Genomic DNA, 21853 nt, shown 5'->3' with positions numbered 1-21853 from the left:
TAGTTAAGGTGATTCGTGACTGTTTGAAAGCCGCCTCGGACAGACAAAAGTCCTACGCGGATTTGAAACGAAGGAAGATCTAGTTTGAAGCCGAGGATAAGGTATTTTTGAAAGTTTCCCCGTGGAGGAGAGTCCTCAAATTTGGTAGAAAAGGTAAGTTGAGTCCTCGTTTTATAGGACCTTATGAGGTTCCTGAGAGAGTAGGGCTCGTTGCCTACCGTTTGAGTTTGCCACCAGAGTTAGAAAAGATTCACGACGTATTTCATGTATCCATGCTACGTCGATACAGATCAGACCCTTCGCATATAATTGCACCAACTGAAGTTGAGATTCTGCCAGATATGACGTATGGTGAGGAACCAGTCAAGATATTGCTCGAGAAGTCAAACAGTTAAGAAATAAGAGTATATCGCTTGTGAAGGTTTTGTGGCATAGACATGGGGTCGAGGAAGCCACATGGGAACCCGAGGAGTCTTTAAGAGAGCAGTATCCAAACTTATTCACCGGTAAGAATTTCGAGGACGAAAATCCCTAAGGGGGGAGAAATGTAATAACCCGATTTAGGGCCTAGTCAGAACAAAGGTCTCAGGACAACAAATTCGAAGATATAAAAATTATTTTTATTATAATTATGATATTATAACATGATTATATTAGTGCATGAAAATTTTAGTGACTTAATTTTAATGTTTTCAAGCCCGATTGCGATAAGGGACTAAATCGCATAAAAGGAAAAAGTTACCTTTTAGTACCCAAATGTATTAAATAGCTAGAGAATCAAAGTTTGGAGTTTTTAAAGGGCAATTAGTCCCTTTTTAGAGTGCTTGGCCGGCCATGGGAGACAAATTGGTCAAAAAGTCCAAGTTTGGTTGGGTTTGGTGGCTAATTTGACTAATGTAGTAATAAAATAAGAAAAGATGATATCACCTTCTCATCTTCTTCTCTACCACCAAAAATATCAGCTAAAATGGGGGTTTGAAAGATAAAAAATCTGTAGCAACTTAAAGCACTCATAAGTAAGTGGTTTTAATGAGTTTTCTTAAAGATTTTTATATTTTTGAGACCCTTGAGGCACGAGCTTTCAAATGAGGGTGATATCTTACCAAAATTTCAAGAGTTTAGGATTTTTCCATGGATGTATTTGTGTAAAATGCTGAGTTTTTATGGAAAATTTGAGTCCTAGTTGTGTTATAAACAACTTTTGTGAAAGGTGTTAGCATGAAAACACCTAAAGGGGCTAGTTTGCATAAGTTGCAAATTAAGTAATAAGTGTGTGATATAGTGAGAATTTGGGATTTCTATAGTAGTAAAAAGAGTTTATCTAGGCTAGAAATACGAAGAAATTTGATAAAAATTGATTTTCGGGCATAGGGGTAAAACGGTCATTTTGCCAAGATTTAAGGGCAAAATGGTCATTTTACCAAAGTTGTGAATTATGAATGCTTAATTGTGTTTAGTGACTAAAAGGATGTATATTGTTAATATAGATCAAGATTTTCCAAAACTGAGCCTAGATCGAGGCAAAGCCAAGCAATCCGATTAAGCCGTTTAGCCAAGCACTTTTTGTAGTCCAAGGTAAGTTGTATATAAATAGTACAGCTACATTGTTAATACTTGTATTCATATAGTCATTGAATTGATATTGTACGAATTGTTAAGTTATAAATTGAGAATGCCTTGTAATATATGAGATAGTAAAAATATCCCGTTGAACCTTAGGATATGAATTGGATATTCGTGCCAAGACATTGGGTGATTTGTGCGCCAGTGTAAGACATGTCTGAGACATGCTTCGGCCACACTATGAAAGCCAGTATAAGACCATGTCTGGGACATGGCATCGGCATCCAGACAAGGGCTAGTGTAGGACATGTTTGGGACATGCTTCAGCCATATTATGAGGGCCAGAGTAAGCCATGTCTGGGAAATGCATCAGCCTCGACAGAGATAGCCAGTGTAAGACGTGTCTGAGACACGCATCAGCTAAGAGTTATGCTAGTGTAAGACATGTCTAGAACATGCATCAGCACGCATATATGAAAGCTAGTATAAGACCATGTCTGGGACATGGCATCGACAATTTATCCCATGTCGAAGATTCATAGAATATCTAGTAGTATCCCAAAACGGTTCAATGGTGAAAGTTGTAGTTCGATTTTGATAAAGAAAGGATGATCATGTTACGAGTGTTACAGGTACCTATATGATAAGCATGAGAAACGAGCTAAATTTAGAAATTGAGACTTGAATAAGTTAAGTTATGTTTACCTTTGAGCTATAAGCATGATGGAAAATGATGAGAATGTTGTTGTATACTCATTATATGCAACTTACTAAGCTTTATGCTTACTCTTTTTCCTTTCCCCTTTCTTTCAGTACTGCCAATTTACTCATGGATCCCTTGAAGTCAGAGATATCGATCACACTATCATCCGTTATACCCGGTATAGTTGGATTCATATTTTTGATTGTGGCATGTATAAGGCTAGGCTAGTAAGTTATATTATTGAGAAATCGTTCATGTATTTTGGTTTAAGATAAAAGCCCTTCATTTTGTATTAGGCCTGGAATAATGGCTATTATTCATTTTGATGAATGCATATAATGTTCTTTCTTTGAATGAATTGGTGTCTTTTGGGGTGAAATCTGTATATTAACATGATCTTGTGTAAATTGTACAATGGGTGACAAAATGACTTGGGAAATAGCCTAGTTTGTCCACACGGGTAATACACACGGGCGTGTGTCTAGGCCGTGTGGGACACACAGCTCACACCCATGGGTGTGTGTCATGGCCGTGCGTCCCCTGCATTTAAAACTTTCAAGTCATTTTAGTACACGGGCAGGCCACACGGGCATGTGCCCAGGCCGTGTCATAAAGTCAGTATGCATGCTTGTAGTACACGGACAAGAGACACGATCGTGTGTCTCGGCCGTATGAAGGACACAGTTATAGAGCACAGGTGTGTGCTTGGGCCGTGTAAATTTGGCAGAATGCCCAAGTTTTTAGACACGGGTTCAGGTCATGAGCGTGTCCTTAGCACACGGTCGTGTGTTCTATACCCACACGGGCGTGTGGAGCCTTGATTCATGAAATTTTCTAAGTTTTTCATAAGGTCCCAGTTGGGTTCTGAATCACCCCGGATATATGTTTTGGGCCTCATAAGCCCGTATATGAAATAGATTACTTGTGAAAAGAGAAGTTTGTAAATTGTCTGAGATTTCACGATCCAGTTTTATTCAGTTCGCTGAATTTAAGGCAGGTAGCACTGCGAACCCTATCCTAGCGTCGAATACGGGTGAGGGATGTTACATTTGGTGATATCAGAGCATGGTTTAGTCGATTCTAGGACTGAATTAGACAGAGTGCCTGTCTAGCTATAAATACCACGTATATGCATATTGATAGTATGACGATTCTTGATAATTATAAATTGTTTTAATTATAGTAATGGATTCTAATAGAACCACGGCAGATGACGTGGAAAGTAATGCGCCGGCTCCCGCAGAAGAGACCACGCCGATAGAGAGTGAGCCTGTAAGTATGGGCTAAGAGGGAGGGGCTAGGGAAGCCAACCTTCATATGATGGATGCTTGGTATACAGAATTCGTTTGTACGAACCCAAACACTTCATCTCTCCCACCTCTTCCAATTCCTCAGTACGCCCCGGTGGCTCCACAAGGTGCAGACGTGTTCAGGAGAAAAAAGCCTCTGGTAGACAAGATCCTGAAGCAAGGGGCCGAAGAATTTCGGGCTAGTGTAGATGATGACCTAGAGAGAGCGGAGTTTTGGCCAGAGAATACCATGAGGGTATTTGATGAGCTATCATGCACACCTGATGAGCGCGTGAAGTGTGCCGTGTCACTTCTACGAGGCTCGGCTTATCAGTGGTGGAACACTTTCGTGTCCGTAGTACCGAGGGAAATAGTAACTGGAGAATTCTTCCGAGGGGAGTTCCGAAAGAAGTATATTAGCCAGAGGTTTATGGACAAAAAAAAGAAGGAATTTCTAGGGTTGAAGCAAGATAGTAATACTGTGACGGAGTATGAGCGAGAGTTTGTGAAACTCAGCAAGTGTGCGCAAGAATGCATATCCACTGAAGCTACCATGTGTAAGAGGTTTGAAGATGGCCTCAACGAAGACATTCGAGTGTTTGTGGTCATCCTAGAGCTAAGAGAATTTGTGGTACTAGTTGAGAGAGCATGTAAAGCAGAAGAGCTGGTGAAGGAGAGAAGGAAGGTGGCCATTGAGTCACGAGATTTAAAGAGAAGACGGATGGGGAAGACGCATCAGTCCTCCTCTAAGAGGTCAAAAGAGTTTACTACCCAATCGAATACTTTAGTTGGATATTTGAAGAGAAACAAGAATCGCCAGAACATGACATCTAAAGCCCAAACTACCTCAGTGGCAAGTGTTGGTAGTGCTCAGCCAAGTAGGCCGCAGTGTTCGCAATGTGGAAGACGTCACTTGGGCAAATGCTGAGTAAGCGAGAGGGGCTGTTTCAAGTGTGGGTCACTTGAACACTTTATCTGCGAGTGCCCTGAGATGGACGAGAGAGAGAGAAAATAAGGGGTGAAAATAAGCAGTTCTCCTTTGAGGGGTAGGCCTCAAAAGAACTCCGAGAGTGGGAATAGTAGTAGAGGTGCACCAAGAAAGGCCGTATTAAGGTCTGAAGGCAAAGCGCCAGTGAGGACTTATGCTATACGAACCGGTGAAGAGGCAGAGTCTCCAGATGTGATCACGGGTACCTTTTCTATTCATAATGTAACTGTTGTCGCTTTAATTAACCCGGGGTCTACCCACTCTTACATATGTATGGAATTAATACCTCGTATAAACATGTTATTAGAGTCCAATAAGTTTACAATAAAAGTGTCTAACCCGTTAGGCAAGCATGTATTAGTGGACCAAGTATGTAGAAATTGTCTTTTGATGATTAGAGACCCTTGTTTTCCGGCCAACTTGATGTTGTTGCCGTTTAATGAATTCGATGTCATTCTTGGGATAGATTGGTTGACCTTCCATGGTGTTGTAGTAAACTGTGAGAGAAAAGTAATTCAACTAAGATGTGAGGATGGAAATGTTCTTCGAGTTGGGCCAGATAAGTCAGATAATTTGTCTGTGGTAATATCATCTTTGGCAGCCGAAAGATATTTGAGAAAAGGGTATGAGGTTTATCTAGCTTTTGTGTTGAATACCCAAGTGTCCGAGTCAAAGATTGAGTCTATACCAGTGGTTTGTGAGTTTATAGACGTCCTTCTGAAGAAGTTACCAGGGTTACCCCCAGAGAGAGAGGTTGAGTTTGGTATCGAGTTGGCTCCTGCTACGATGCCAATCTCGATTACACCTTATAGGATAGCCTCCATCGAGTTAAAGGAGTTGAAAGTGCAGTTGCAAGAGTTAACAGATAAAGGTCTTGTTAGACCGAGTTATTCACCATGGGGTGCTCCAGTGCTTTTTTTGAAAAAGAAGGTCGGGTCGATGAGGTTATGTATCGATTATAGATAGCTTAATAAGGTGACAGTAAAAAATAAGTATCCCTTGCCGAGGATCGATGATCTCTTCGATCAATTTAAAGGGGCCACTGTGTTCTCTAAGATAGACTTAAGATCGGGCTACTACCAGTTAAGAGTCAAGGAACATGATGTACCGAAGACTGCTTTTCGGACAAGATATGGGAATTATGAGTTTCTTATTATGCCTTTTTGATTAACAAATTCCCCTGCAGTATTTATGGACTTGATGAATCGCATCTTCCGGCCGTACTTGGATAAGTTTGTTGTCATTTTTATCAATGACATATTGATTTATTCACGTAATGATAGTGAGCATGCGGAACATTTGAGAACTGTGTTATGAACTTTGAGGGATAAACAGCTCTATGCTAAGTTTAGTAAGAGTGAGTTTTGGCTTAAAGAAGTTGGATTCCTAGGACACATTGTGACGGGAGACGGGATCAGAGTTGATCCGAATAAGATCTCAGCTATTGTACAATGGAAACCGCTGAGAAATATGACAGAGGTCCGCAGTTTTGGGGGCTAACAGGATACTATAAACGATTTGTAAACGGATTCTCCATGATAGCTACACAGATAACAAGGCTACTGCAAAAACATGTCAAGTTCGAATGGACAGAAGAGTGACAACAGAGCTTCGAGAGATTAAAGGCTTTGTTGACCGAAGCCCCAATTTCAGTGCAACCTGAGTCGGGCAAGGAATTTTTAGTTTTTAGTGACGCCTCCCTAAACGATTTAGGGTGTGTGCTAATACAGGAAGACAAGGTTATAGCCTATGCCTCAAGGAAGCTAAAACTTCATGAGAAGAATTATCTGACCCATTATTTAGAGCTTGCAGCTGTGGTGCTCGCACTGAAGATTTGGCGACATCATTTATATGGTGAGAGATGCCGAGTATTTACAGATCACAAGAGTTTAAAGTATCTAAAGACTCAAAAAGAGTTGAATTTGAGGCATCAACGATGGTTAGATCTAATAAAAGATTATGATTTGATTATCGACTATCATCCGAAAAAGGCGAATGTAGTCGCCGACGCTTTGAGTAGAAAGTCGTTGTTTGCTTTGAGAGCTTTGAATGCTCAGTTGACCGTATCTAATAATGGTTCGATCCTAGCAGAGTTAAGGGCCAGACCGAATTTTCTTCATAAAATTCGTGAAGCTCAAAAAGATGATGAGAAACTACAAGTTAAGAGAACTCAGTGTGAATCAAAGATTGAGTCAGATTTTCGTATTAGTACTGATGGGTGTTTAATTTCAAAGAGAATTTGTGTACCTAAAGATAGTGAGTTCATTCAGAAGATTTTGCAAGAGACACATAGTGATTGTTCGTCAGTTCACCCGGGGAGGGTGAAGATGTACAACGATATTAAGAAAATGTAATGGTGGTCCAGTATGAAAAGAGACAATTCAGAGTTCGTTTCCAAATGTCTGGTGTGTCAACAAGTGAAGGCTGAACATCAAGTGCCTTTGGGTTTACTTCAGCCTATTATGATTCCTGAGTGGAAATGGGATCGTATCACCATGGATTTCGTGACCAATTTACCTCTAACCCCGAGAAAGAAAGATGCAGTATGGGTTATTGTCGATAGACTCACTAAGTCAGCACACTTCATACCAGTGTGTGTCGACTATTCCCTTGAAAAGTTGGCTGACTTTTATGTTTCTGAGATTGCGAGGCTTCATGTGTGCGTTTATCGATTGTATCTGATTGAGACCCGAGGCTCACCTCGAGGTTTTGGAAAAAGTTACAAGAAGCTTTAGGAACCAGCTTGAGTTTCAGCACGGCATTTCATCCGCAAACTGACGGACAGTTGGAAAGAGTAATACAGATTTCAGAAGACATGTTGAGGTGTTGTGTTCTTGAATTCCAAAGAATTTGGGAAAAATATTTACCATTGGTTGAATTCGCCTACAACAACAGCTATCAATCGAGTCTAAGAATGGCGCTTTGTGAGGCTTTGTATGGGCGAAAGTGTCGAACGTCGTTATTCTGGGCTGAGTTGAGAGAGAGTCAGATTCACGGGGTTGATTTGATCAAAAAGGCTGAGGAGAAAGTAAGGTGATTCGTGACTGTTTGAAAGCCACCTCGGATAGACAAAAACCCTACGCGAATTTTAAACGAAGGGAGATCTAGTTTAAAGTCGGGGATAAGGTATTTTTGAAAGTTTCCCCTTGGAGGAGAGTCCTCAGATTTGGTAGAAAATGCAAGTTGAGTCCTCGTTTTATATGACCTTATGAGGTTACTGAGAGAGTAGGGCCCGTTGCCTACCGTTTGAGTTTGCCACCAGAGTTAGAAAAGATTCACAACGTATTTCACGTATCCATGCTACGCCAATACAAATCAGACCCTTCGCATATAATTGCACCAACTGAAGTTGAGATTCTCCCAGATATGACGTATGGTAAGGAACCGGTTAAGATATTGCTCGAGAAGTCAAACAGTTAAGAAATAAGAGTATACCGCTTGTGAAGGTTTTGTGGCATAGACATGGGGTCGAGGAAGCCACATGGGAACTCGAGGAGTCTCTAAGAGAGCAGTATCCAAACTTATTCACTGGCAAGAATTTCGAGGATGAAAATCCCTAAGGGGGGAGAAATGTAATAACCCGATTTAGGGCCAAGTCGGAACAGAGGTCTCGGGACCACAAATACGAAGATAGGAAAATTATTTTTATTATAATTATGATATTATAGCATGATTATATTAGTGCATGAAAAATTTAGTGAGTTAATTTTAATGTTTTAAGCCCGATTGCGATAAGGGACTAAATCGCATAAAAGGCAAAAGTTACCTTTTAGTACCCAAATGTGTTAAATAGCTAGAGAATTAAAATTTGGACTATTTAAAGGGAAATTAGGCCCCTTTTAGAGTGCTTGGCCGGCCATGGGATACAAATTGGTCAAAAAGTCTAAGTTTGGTTGGGTTTGGTGGCTAATTTGACTAATATCGTAATAAAATAAGAAAAGATGATATCACCTTCTCATCTTCTTCTCTACTACCGAAAATATCAACTAAAATGGGGGTTTAAAAGATCAAAAATTTGTGGCAACTTAAAGCACTCATAAGTAAGTGATTTTAATGAGTTTTCTTCAAGATTATTATATTTTTTAGACCCTTGAAGCATGAGCTTTCAAATGAGGGTGATATCTTACCAAATTATCAAGAGTTTAGGATTTTTATATGGATGTATTTGTGTAAAATGCTGAGTTTTTATGGAAAATATGAGTTCTAGTTGTGTTATAAACAACTTTTGTGAAAGGTGTTAGCATGAAAACACCTAAAGGGGCTAGTTTGCATAAGTTGCAAATTAAGTAATAAGTGTGTGATATAGTGAGAATTTGGGATTGCTATAGTAGTAAAATGAGTTTAGTTAGGCTAGAAATACGAAGAAATTTGATAAAAAATAATTTTCGGGCATAGGGGTAAAACGGTCATTTTGCCAAGGCCTAGGGGTAAAATGGTTATTTTATCAAAGTTATGAATTATGATTGCTTAATTGTGTTTAGTGATTAAAAAATGTATATTATTAATATAGATCAAGATTTACCAAGACCGAGCCTAGATCGAGGCAAAGCCAAGCAATCCGATTAAGCCGTTTAGCCAAGCATTTTTTGTAGTCCAAGGTAAGTTGTATGTAAATAGTACAACTACAATGTTAATACTTGTATTCATATTGTCATTGAATTGATATTATACGAATTTTTAAGTTATAAATTGAGAATGCCTTGTAATATTTTAGATAGTAGAAATATCCCGTTGAACCTTAGGATATGAATTCGATATTTGTGCCAAGACATTGGGTGATTTGTGCGCCAGTGTAAGATATGTCTGAGATGTGCTTCGGCCGCACTATGAGAGCCAGTATAAGACAATGTCTGGGACATGGCATCGGCATCCAGACAAGGGCTAGTGTAAGACATGTCTGGGACATGCATCAGCACGCATATATGAAAGCCAGTATAAGACCATGTCTGGGACATGGCATCGGCAATTTATCCCATGTCGAAGGTTCATAGAATATCTAGTAGTATCCCAAAACGGTTCAATGGTGAAAGTTGTAGTTCGATTTTGATAAAGAAAAGATGATCATGTTACGAGTGTTACAGGTGCCTATATGATAAGCATGAGAAACGAGCTTAATTTAAAAATTGAAACTTGAGTAAGTTAAGTTATATTTACCTTTGAGCTATAAGCATGATGGCAAATGGTGAGAATGTTGTTGTATACTCATTATATGCAACTTACTAAACTTTATGCTTACTCTCTTTCCTTTCCCTTTTCTTTCAGTATTGCCAATTTACTCAAGGATCCCTTGAAGTCAAAGATATCGATCACACTATTATCCGTTATACCCGGTATAGTTGGATTCATATTTTTGATTGTGGCATGTATAAGGCTAGGCTAGTAAGTTATATTATTGAGAAATCGTTCATGTATTTTGGTTTAAGATAAAAGCCCTTCATTTTGTATTAGGCCTGGAATAATGGTTATTATTCATTTTGATGATTGCATATAATGTTCTTTCTTTGAATGAATTGGTGTCTTTTGGGGTGAAATCTGTATATTAACATGATCTTGTGTAGGTTGTACAAAATGGGTGACAAAATGACTTGGGAAATAGCCTAGTTTGTCCACACGGGTAAGACCCATGGGTGTGTGTCATGGCCGTGCGTCCCCTGCACTTAAAACTTTCAAGTCATTTTAATACATGGGCAGGCCTCACGGGCGTGTACCCAGGCCATGTCATAAAGTCAAAGTGCATGCTTGTAGCATACGGACAAGAGACACGGCCGTCTATCTCGGCCGTGTGAAAGACACGGTTATAGGGCACGGGTGTGTGCCTGGACTGTATAAATTTGACAGAATACCCAAATTTTTAGATACGAATTCGGGACATGGGCGTGTCCCTAGCACACGGTCGTGTGTTCTATACCCACACGGGCGTGTGGAGCCTTAATTTATGAAATTTTCTAAGTTTTTCATAAGGTCCCGATTGGGTTCTGAATCACCCCGGATATATGTTTTGGGCCTCATAAGCCCGTATATGAGATAGATTGCTTGTGAAAAGAGAAGTTTTTAAATTGTTTGAGATTTCACGGTTCAATTTTATTCAATTCGCTGAATTTAAGATAGGTAGCATCGCGAACCCTATGCTAACGTCGGATACGGGTGAGGGATGTTACAATAAAATTTCGTTTCACTCAAAACAAATCCACTAACATTTTAGTGTCCCAATTTTAGGCCTACGAGGCCCTAAACAAATATTGAGAAAGGTTCGGGACCACACTAAAGATCTGAGGAAAACTTATAGGTTAATACCTCACAGGCCCGTGTTGAGATCATGCACACACCCGTGTGCATTGGGACACGCCTGTGTCCCCAACCTGTGTGAAATTGGTTAAAGTTATTTTCTAATTCGAACCTACAGGGGTTTTCACACAACAAAGGCACACGCCCGTATCCTTAGCCCGTATCCTTAGCCAATGTCCTTCACACGGCCTAAACACGCCCATGTGTTCACCCTGTGTCCAAAACTTGAGCATTCTGTTATATTTACACGGCCAAGACACACGCCTGTGTGTCTAGTCCGTGTTCGAAACTGACTTAAAATTTTAAGTGTAGGGGGCACACTGTCATACCAAAAGCCCAAAAGCGATCTGTGTGTCACACACGGCCTGGACACACGCCTGTGTGTCTACCTGTGTGGACCTTATTAGGCTACTTTTCGAGCCTTTGGTCACCCTCAATTGTCCACTCTCATCTTTAGCTTCTACTGATATTTAACTTGTCCTAATTGCACTCAAGTTTTATCATAATTGTCAATTACATGTAAACCTCATATCATTGGTTTTGCCCATGCTAGGTTACCCTTTTTGCATTAAGGATTATAATCTCATTAATCACAATATCAAATTTGGCTCGTCTTTTAACTCATTGCCAACTGTGATCCTCCCAATTTCAAATGAATTGGTCACATTTATCGTATCCATTCATAATACACCATGTAATCATTTCAACAAGTAAAAATTGCATGATTAGTATGATAGCAACCTACACCAATACAAGCCATATATCAAGGCCATACACAAAATGAATAGATATAACATTCAAGCCTTTACATTGCTAGCCAAATGACACATATGACAAAATGACCCAAAAATACCTATACATGCCATTGAACAAAATAAAGTATTTATGTACCAAAGTTGGACTAGTTGATAGTTTGTTGACTCTCTAACCGTCTTCCAACCTTTACAAGTTCTCGAGCTCTGAAAGATAGGGAAAAGAGAGTGGTAAGCATTTTCATACTTAGTAAGCTCGAATAACTAGAAAGTAAACTTACTGATAATTAACATACAACCATAATAAGCAATAAAACCGACTAAAATGAAATGGTTTCCCTAGCACTTGCATTCAATCCACAAGTTAGTCACAATCATAATACATCATGTAATTTATCATTAGATTCACCGTTTCATCTTTATATTCCATATTAATCCCGTTGAGTTTCTAGAAAATCTCGATGGACTATCCTTTTACCGTCAATTCTTAAGAATGACCGTTTCAGACATGCACTCCCCTGAACCATACATTCTACGGTGAGATTACCAGTCCAGGCTAAATCCTCCGTATCGTAAACTTATAAGGTGATGTCGGGATTACCAGTCCAGTCTAAATCCCTTATAATGACAAACATCCTTAATGAGCTTATATCTAAATTATCAGTCCAGGCTAAATTCAGACCCTAATCAGATTACCCGTCCGGGCTAAATCCTTTATACAAATATATTCCTTAAGAGGCTCGATCACTTAAGAAACACCCGTCCAGACTAGATCCTTTCTATCATTTAGATCAACAGATTACCCATCCAAGCTAAGTCCTTTTTGCAACACATGCAGGATCTCAAAATCACATAAAACATGGTTCATCTATCGAACTTCCTTTTCAACCTCAACCAGGACATTTGTCACATGTCATTACCATAAATACATTTCATAGGTTTTTCATTCCACCATCAAATATAATATTCATACATTCATAAATTATACAATTAAGTATATTATGAGTTTACTTTTAGTTATTCGAACTTACTTGGTACTCGTTCTGTATCGTGTTCTGGTTATTCCAAAACCTTTCGTTTTCCTCGATCGACCTTCGGAATTTTTTCTTCGAGATCTATAACAATAAAAATAAATCATTAACACCTCATATTATACTTTTCAAGTCTAAATTTCACCCCCGATCCAAGTAACCGTTTTGCCCCTAGCCTTTAACATTGTTACGATTTAGTCCCTAGGCTTGTATAATGAAATAAATGCAATTTCTACCCTACCCAAGCCTAGATGAATGTTTTTCCCTCTTATGGTAGCCCACATTTTTCATTATTTCTAATTTCTATCACATATTTTACACCTTTTGCAAAAAAGTCCTTTTACGAGTTTTTCATGAAAACCACCTAGAAAAAATGTTTTAACACTCACCCAACTTTCATATTCCTCCATAAACCATCAAAATACAACTCATAAATTTTTAAACATGAATTCTAGCATGAAATATGAGTAAAAATAGAAAGAATAAACTATCAAGATTTCAAAAATACGAAGAATATTAAAAACAGGGCTTGAGAGCACTTACTATTAGGCTTGAAAATATTGAAAACCCTAGTTATGGTGTCCCTTCAATTTTTGGCAGCCATGGAGAGAAATGACTAATTTTTGCCTTTTTTTTTCATTTTATTTAATGCCAAATGATCAAAATACCTTTAAGCACTTTCTTTAAAATTTCATTCATATAAACTCATTTTGTCCAAAAACTTTCAAAATTAAGAAAATTAATCCTCAAGACCTTCTAATTTATAATATAAATCAATTTCATATAAATTACTTCTACAATCTAAATTTTACAATTTATTCAATTTAGTCCTAAATTTTCAATTGAACATTTATTCATAAAATTTCTTCATGAAATTTTAACACATACATATACTCATATTCTAGACCTAATAATAATTATAAAATAAATATTTTGATATAAAATTTGTGATCCCGAAACTACTGTTTTAACTAAAACCTATTTCAAGATGTTACAAAGAAAAACACTTTTGTTAAAATTAAAAAACACTTTTTAACAAAAGTAAAAGAATAAAGCATACGCAATCTCTCCATAGGTAGGAAAGAGATTTTTATCAAAAAGCATACGCAATCTCTCCATAGGTAGGAAAGAGATTTTTATCAAATCAATTTTACAAGCTTTACCCATTCATGCTATGTAGTGTTTCCGATTATCAATTTCATTATGCCATGAGTTGGAATTCATTATGCTATGCAATTTTGGTGCCGAAATTTAAAAATAAATAAAGGAATTCATTAGTGTAGTTGGAAGTTTTTATGTTTTCCAAAAGCGCAGGGAGGGATGAGTCTTAGGGAATTATCAAATTTTAATAAAGCCTTGTTGGCAAAGCAAGGATGGAAACTCCTTACCGATCCTGATTGTCTACTAGCTCAAGTCATGAAAGCTATCTACTACCCACGTGGTGATTTTTTAAATGTTGACTTAGGAACTCACCATTCTTTTACCTAGAGAAGCATACGGGGCGCAAGGGACTTATTAAAATCAGGGGTTGGTTAGAGAATAGGCGACAGAAAGACTATTAACATCTGGAATGACATATGGCTTCCATATCCTGGGAACAAAAAAACTAAAAATTCATAATATTGATTGGAGATATACCATGGTGGAAGAATTAATTAATAACAAGTCAAATATCTAGAAGAAAGATGTGTTAAGAAATCTTTTTTATGAAGACCAATAAGAAAGGATTCAATCTATCCCTCTGATGAACATTTTGTAGCCAGACATTAGAGTTTGGCGGGGAGACAATACTAGCGAATACACAGTGAAGGGTGGATACAAGTGGTGTCTTACAGAAGATATAAATTTGCTGGGAAATGAAAATACAATAGTGATAGACCAAATGAAAATTTATTATACAGCACTATGGGGCTTAAAAATTCCCAGCAAAATTAAAATCAACCTATGGCGGATTACAAACAATTTCATGCCTACTCTAAGTAATCTTAAATTCAAAAACTCATATTTGAAGCGATGTGCTCGACATGTGGTGAAAAAGAAGAATCAACTGCACATGTCTTATGCGATTGTTACGTTGCAAAGCTTGTTCTCCAAAAGATGGATGTTCAAATTGCAACCATGCATGAAAACACAGAGTGGAAAATTTGGTTAACCGATACTTTTAAGTTAAATAATACAAAACAGAGAATATGTTTAGCAATCGCATTCTAGGCGATTTGACACAATAGAAACTTGTTTTATCATGCAGGTGTTCGACAAGGTATTAACAACATCATAAGTTCCATCAAAGCCTTTATAAACGAAATTAAAATGTTGGACAATAATCTTGTAAGAAACCACAGAATACAAGATCTACAATGGAAACCCCCATCAGAAGACCAAGTTAAAGTTAATTTCGACACCAGTTTTCAAAAGCCAAATAATAGGGCAGTTTCTGGAATTATAGTAAGAAATAACAACGGTTTTGTAATCGGTTCATGCACCTACTCGATTGAGAACATACGAGATGCAACAATAGTAGAAACCTATGCACGCCTTCACGAAGTAGCCTTCGCAGAAAACCTAGGGTTTCAATACATCATTTTAGAAGGAGATTCACTGAATGTCGTAAAAAAGCTTCAAAAAAATGATGATTATATTGATCGGTCAGTTATCGGAGGAATTATTGATGAAATTAGAAACAAAGCAAGAAAATTTAGAAGTCTTATGTATCGACACATACCTCAGGAAGCAAATGAAGCAGCACATGTGATCGTAATGTGGGGAAAAGGAAGGGATTTGCCGACCTTTTGGGTGGAAAAAAACTCCGAGGGAGGACGATCCATTCATTCAGAAGGATCAAAGGGGTATGGAATGAGGGCACAAAAACACAAAAAAGAACACTGGTTTCTTATTTATGAGAACTATAGTCACCAAAATCGCAAAACTAAAAAAAAAAAAAAAGAGACAAAGGAACAAAGAAAGGAAAAAGGAGGATACAGAGTCGATGACAGTTTTAAGGGTCTGAGTCCGAAGAAGAAAGAACAAGGCCTCCGATGAGCTCAGTTAATAGAAGGAACTGTGGGAAGAAAATTGTTTTAGCACAAAATCTTGTGGGTTCCAAGTTCTCAAGCAAAAGAAACTCTTCAACAGATGTAGTTAAAAATGAGAAGGGAAGGGGAAAGGTTTTTTTGATTTTAGGATTTTTCTTGTTGCTTTTATTTATTAGGATTTGAATTGAGGAGCTTCAGTTCATGTGAGGTCTAGATGTTTGTTTAGGGAGTAGGATTAACTGCCCAAGGCACCACCCACAGGATGCAATGAATATAGGGACAGGTGGCGTGATTTAGGAAGCCTAAGGGCTGATTAAGAAAATGTTCTATTTTTCTTTGTTTTGACTCAAATTTCTCTAATTAATGCATAATGGAAGCTTAATGTTTCAAAAAAAATTTAAATTTAATAGAATTAACACTTATTATTTAAAAATATTATTTTTGTTTAATAAAATTATATTTTGAAAGTTTTTTATGATTATAATGAAATATTTTGTATGGACCTGATTTATTTATGAATAATCATATCATTTTTTAAATAATAAATGTTAATTTCGTTTCAATTTATGGATTAAATTGATCTATTTAATAATAAATGAACTCATTTGATCAAATCTTTATAATAGAAGAATTTGATAAATACATTTATCATTATTATAAATATTAAATTAAACAATTAATTCAACGATGAATTATAAGATGAAGGCTGTGTTTAGCATTACTTTTTAAAATCACTTTTAATATAAAAACCACTTTTAAAGCAAAATAAATACTAAACAAATAACTTTTGAAGGAAATTTTTGACTTTTCAAAAGTACTCTTCCTAAAGTAGAAGTTAAAATTTTTAACTTTTCTATCTAAAAAGTACTTTTGACAGCTTAATTACGATCTCATTCATCAAGCATATGATACTTTCCTTTCTCTAGTTAATTGCTTAAAAAATATTTAAAATTTATTTTTTATATATTAAAATATTAACAACAAATTATAATAAATTATTTTTTATATTCTTATTAAAATATCATAATATTAACTAATTTAAACATTATTTAAATGCTTATTTATTACTTTATAATACACTATCTAAATAGACAATTTATTTCTAAAAACACATTTTAGCAATATTTATCAAAATCACTTATCATGAACACTTCTTAAAAATAATGCTAAAGTAAAGTAACATTACCGTTACATCCTTGTTATCCATTATAATTGTTTTAAGTTAAAGAGTAAAAAAGGATCATTTTGCCGGGAAAAACTCTTGTCCTCAGCCTGCCTGCTTTCTTGAATGCCTTGAGTTTGAATAAACAAAGCTTTAGTCCTCTGTTGGCTCTTGGCTGCATCAAGGAGAATATTTTATTTTTAATTTTCAACAGAAAAATACAATTTGAGAATGGAAGATTAGCAATAAACTTGAATCCCCTTCGAGTTTGTTTTAAATCAACTTCGGAAGTCAAATAAATTCCTTTCCAAGGTCTAAAAGGGTAACTGATGTGGGCTAATCCGGAAAAAAAGAAAAGGCACCCATAAATGAAACCCTCTTCTGCTCGGTGTGGTCTGTGCCAGAACCTGACCAAATTCCAGAACACGCGTCACCATCTGTTGCACTTCCTCTCTATCTATAGCTGTTGGCCCATATATGTGTTATACCCAAATTGGTGCCCAATGTTTCGAGCTTTCTGCTTGGAAACCCTTCACTGGCCCTTCTAATCTCTATCATTATCATGAGATCTCTTTCAAGTTTCCACTACTCTTTCAACAAAAACCACACCTAAAAGGTGCTCTCAATATTGTTTCTTCAAGGCTTAAATTAAAATTCCCATCTCTCTCACGTTTATTTTTTCAATTTCTCATCCTTTTTCTTTACCCTGATTCCATCTCTCGTTTGCCCTTAACATGGCTTATTTCCTCCTACTTTTCTTTCTCTTTATCTCAGCTGCTTCTTCACAGTCCACCGAGGTGTTCTTCCCTGGATTCAAAGGCTTAAACCCCAGCAACTTAACAGTAACAGGGATTGCACGGATTGATAAACATGGCATTCTCTGCTTAACAAATGACACCAGTCGTCTACAGGGTCATGCTTTTTACAACTCTCCATTTAGATTCAAGAAATCCAGCAATGGGCAAGCTTTTTCCTTTTCCACCTCTTTTGCTTTCGTTATAGTTCCTGAGTATTTAAAGCTAGGTGGGCATGGCCTTGCTTTCACAATCGCCACTTCTAGAGATCTGAAAGCACTTCCAAGTCAGTATCTAGGAATCCTTAACGCAACTGATAATGGGAACCTCACAAACCATCTGGTTGCAGTAGAGTTCGACACGGTGCAGGATTTTGAGTTCCAGGACATCAATGACAACCATATTGGCATCGACATCAACAGCATGGTGTCAAATGCTTCGGCTCCTGCCGCTTACTTCACCGATGTTTCCACGAAGCAAAATCTTACTCTCAAAAGTGGAAACCCTATCCAAGTTTGGATCGATTATGATTCAGTTGAAAACGTCTTCAATGTAACCATCGCACCGAATTCGACAAGACCCAGATTGCCGATCTTGTCGTATCATGTAGATCTTTCACCGTTTCTTCAAGAGTTTATGTACGTTGGTTTCTCAGCTTCAACAGGGTTACTTGCTAGCTCGCATTATGTTTTAGGTTGGAGCTTTAAAATCAATGGACAAGCTCAGGCTCTCGATCTATCTTCTCTGCGTTCGCTCCCCGGACCACTAAAAAAGCATACAGCTTTAACAGTTGGTGTCTCTGTTTCCTGTGTCATTCTTGTCATAATTGCTGTCTCCATTGTCATTTATATCATTATCAAAATTAAAAACGCTGATGTGATTGAAGATTGGGAGCTGGAGATTGGACCACAAAGATATTCTTATGGAGAACTCAAGAAAGCAACCAATGGTTTCAGTGACAAAAACTTACTTGGTCAAGGTGGATTTGGCAGAGTTTACAAAGGAACGCTTCGAAATTCAAAGACTGAAGTTGCTGTGAAGCGAGTTTCTCATGAATCGAAGCAGGGTTTGCGTGAATTCGTATCAGAAATTGCTAGTATTGGAAGGCTTCGCCACAGGAACTTGGTTCAGTTACTGGGATGGTGCAGGAGAAGAGGTGATCTTCTTCTTGTTTATGATTTCATGGCTAATGGCAGCTTAGATCAGTTTTTGTTTGATGAGCCTAAAATAATCTTGAATTGGGAGCAAAGATTCAGTATTATCAAAGGTGTTGCTTCGGGTCTTATTTATTTACACGAAGGCTATGAACAAATTGTGATTCATAGAGATGTTAAGGCAAGTAACGTGTTATTAGATAATGAATTGAATGGAAGATTAGGAGATTTTGGCCTTGCAAGATTGTACGAACACGGTTCAAATCCGGGGACAACTCGGGTGGTTGGTACATTGGGATATCTAGCACCAGAGCTACCCAAGACAGGAAAGGCCACAACGTGCTCCGATGTCTTTGCTTTTGGTGCATTATTGCTTGAAGTTGCTTGTGGGCGTAGGCCAATTGAGCCGAAGGCCTTGCCTGAGGAATTAGTGTTGGTTGATTGGGTATGGGAGAAGTTCATACAAGGGAGACTCCTTGATGTGGCAGACATTAGGCTGAATGGCAAATATGATGAAGGTGAAATGTCGATGGTGCTTAAATTAGGCCTAATGTGTTCAAATGACATGCCGGTGGCACGGCCTACCATGAGGCATGTAGTGAGGTATCTAGATGGAGAGGCTGAACTGCCGGAAAGTTTGAGGCCGCCGGCATCATTTGACGGCAATAAAGGGTATGCAGAAGGGTTTGATGCTTTTGTGAATTCATTTGCGTCCTCATCTTTTGATAAAATGAGTTCAAATTCATTCATGGAAACTGGTAATGTTGCTACTAGTTTTGCTTCTCTTTCAACCTCTCCACTTTCCCTTCTTAGAGAAACTAGATAGTGTCTGAAACAGTTTTTTTCTTCTTCTTCTTTTTTTATCAATATATATTTTCTTCAATGACTGAGCTTGTATCATATGCAAAACTATGGGACATTTAACAAAGGGAAACAAAGACATTGATGTTTCACATGTTTGTAGCATCCTTAATTGCTTTATCTTCTGTAGCAAACTATGGTCGGGAAAAGTGTGATGTCATTAATAATTCTTTTTCTTACTAAGCTACCTCTGTATTTGTGATTTAACATCTGATGTCCTTTTATATTTTACGAGCATTATTGTCGTTAACTAGAATGTCTTAATTATGATTAATAGATGTCTAAAACTTTCCTTATTTTGGGAAGAAAGTAAGTTCCATAAAAATGTTGGAATTCGTAATTAGAAACTGGACTGCAAATTCACTAAGATTTAAAGGTAATACGGAACTTCATAAGCCTGAGATTGAAATGAGTATTAATTAAAACTGCGCAGACTTGCCATTCATTGGCTAAACATATGGAACAGTACTTCAAATATTGGGCTTAAGAAAGAAAAAAACAAAACAGAAGACCAATGTTAGGGTCATGACCATGTGCTAACTCTACCCTCTTGATATCAATTGTATATTTATGATTGAAAGAGGCCATGGAAATAGTGGGGTTGTTACAGTTAGAATCTTCTACTAGTGGCCTAGTGGCGCAGTGGGAGTTTGACATTTTAATAGGCAAACAAAAATACCCAAAGAACAAGACTCAAGATCACCACAGATAGATATCAGACAAAACCAAGACACACCAAATGAACCACCAACACCAAACCCATGGCTAAAATAAGCAAAAGGGGAGAAGACATTTGACGGTTTCCTTTTCTTTTATGGATGAAGAAGAAAAAGGTGATTGAATGCTGTCCATACTTCAGTACTTCACTACATTGATATAAGATGCTAAAACAATATCTCGGGGGACCACTTCTATCTTGCTTCATCTATTTTCTATTATGACCATCATCCAGTTGAATTTTCTGACTTTCCTACCCCATAACAAGAGAATCATCTGATTTCAACTATTCAACTCCAAATGAAAGTTCCAAGTTTTATTACATACGTTCATGCAAAAGTTTTGCTCATTGTTTACCTGTGATTCTAATGATGTCTTAACAACTATGACGTTGTAATATTATTCTCGAAAGCAAACAAGTTAGATTTAGCCAATTCTTGGAGGCCTTTCAACTTTTCCTGAATGGTCAAGATATAATCGAACCCTTCCATGGTTGAAATCCATGGTAACAAAGCAATTAGCTTGGACCACCTGAATCTGGACTCTTGGCATGTCTTCCTTGATCTTTCTCTCTGCTTCCTCAGGGGTAAGGCCTACTAACTCAGGCCATTCCATTTTCGGAGCAGTGCTTGGTCCAAGCAATGTCCCATAAGTTCCTGCATTTAACATCCTATAAATGAGTCTACCACTAACTATCAAATTATAACTCAAATAATTTGAATGATCTAAGACGATGGGAGGCGACCAACTTACTTGGTAAAACCGGCGCTGAGTCTGTTAATTCACCAGGTTGTTTGTCAGAGGGTTCAGTTTGCTGCTTCTCAGCCATGGAAAAGCAATGGTATATTTGGTGACTTATGAAGGGACGGGGGGGTTCTTGTTTAAATGTCCTCTTCTTGATTGATTTTATCAAAGTTCAATCTTTGGTTTTGCCACATGGAGAGTTTTCCTGACAACTCCTTCATATGGCGGGCATGGAATTTGATTATTACTATGCGGTGCACGACAAGAATGTCACTCGTCCTGCCAGGAATAAGGCCGGCTTGTTAATGTTGACTCTCTTGTGAAATTGAAAATTTTATTAGGCTTGAAATGCAGGGACGATGGTCAGTGGCCCAAAAGTATGAACCTTCACAAGAATGTTAAATCTTCATGAAAGGCTTGTTTAAAACACCACATCCGCTAGGCCCAAAATAATTTGATATCAAAATGTTCATGAAACCATGGCCCGTCTAATCAGCACATCCACATTGGACTGGCCCGACAGTTTGATCTCTCTGGGTCAATTATGCAACTAAATTTAATTGGATTATGAAATACTCACGATATAGATGAAAAAAAAATTATGTAAAAATATATTTATAAAAAAATTACTTCAAACACAAATAAGATTTTAGTTGAAATGACAAAATTTGAAGCTAAGGATGACAAAATTTGAAACATCCAATAAATTTTGAACTAATCCTTTTATTTTTTGGAAAAATGGATGTGACATGATATGCAATAAATTTTTTTGGACAAT

General features: G+C 37.5%; 2 protein-coding genes across 2 annotated transcripts; one reads left to right on the top strand and one right to left on the bottom strand.

The window, feature by feature from the left end:
* Positions 1-16987: 16987 nt before the first annotated feature.
* LOC107948922 (L-type lectin-domain containing receptor kinase S.4) lies at positions 16988-19801 on the top strand. Its single transcript, XM_016883585.2, has one exon. It carries the CDS (start codon positions 17540-17542, stop codon positions 19577-19579), a length of 2040 nt encoding a protein of 679 aa, XP_016739074.2. The 5' UTR covers positions 16988-17539; the 3' UTR covers positions 19580-19801.
* An 807-nt stretch (positions 19802-20608) lies between these two features.
* LOC107948924 (subtilisin inhibitor) lies at positions 20609-21396 on the bottom strand. The gene is made up of 2 exons (XM_016883586.2): positions 21085-21396; positions 20609-20987 (listed from the first exon to the last, which is right to left on the bottom strand). The coding sequence occupies exons 1-2, from the start codon at positions 21158-21160 to the stop codon at positions 20758-20760; spliced, it is 306 nt and encodes a 101-aa protein (XP_016739075.1). The 5' UTR covers positions 21161-21396; the 3' UTR covers positions 20609-20757.
* Positions 21397-21853: the final 457 nt, after the last annotated feature.

This window comes from Gossypium hirsutum, chromosome A04 (genome assembly GCF_007990345.1).
Source record: "Gossypium hirsutum isolate 1008001.06 chromosome A04, Gossypium_hirsutum_v2.1, whole genome shotgun sequence".
NCBI classification, from domain to species: Eukaryota; Viridiplantae; Streptophyta; class Magnoliopsida; order Malvales; family Malvaceae; genus Gossypium; species Gossypium hirsutum.
This window is presented reverse-complemented; position numbering and strand designations above follow the sequence as displayed.

Bases quoted from the DNA above. Each gene is read 5' to 3' on its own strand.
- LOC107948924 (XM_016883586.2), bottom strand. From the start codon at position 21,160: ATGGCTGAGAAGCAGCAAACTGAACCCTCTGACAAACAACCTGGTGAA. The intron at 20,988-21,084 runs GTAAGTTGGTCG...TGTTAAATGCAG, and splicing joins CTCAGCGCCGGTTTTACCAA to GAACTTATGGGACATTGCTT.
- LOC107948922 (XM_016883585.2), top strand. From the start codon at position 17,540: ATGGCTTATTTCCTCCTACTTTTCTTTCTCTTTATCTCAGCTGCTTCT.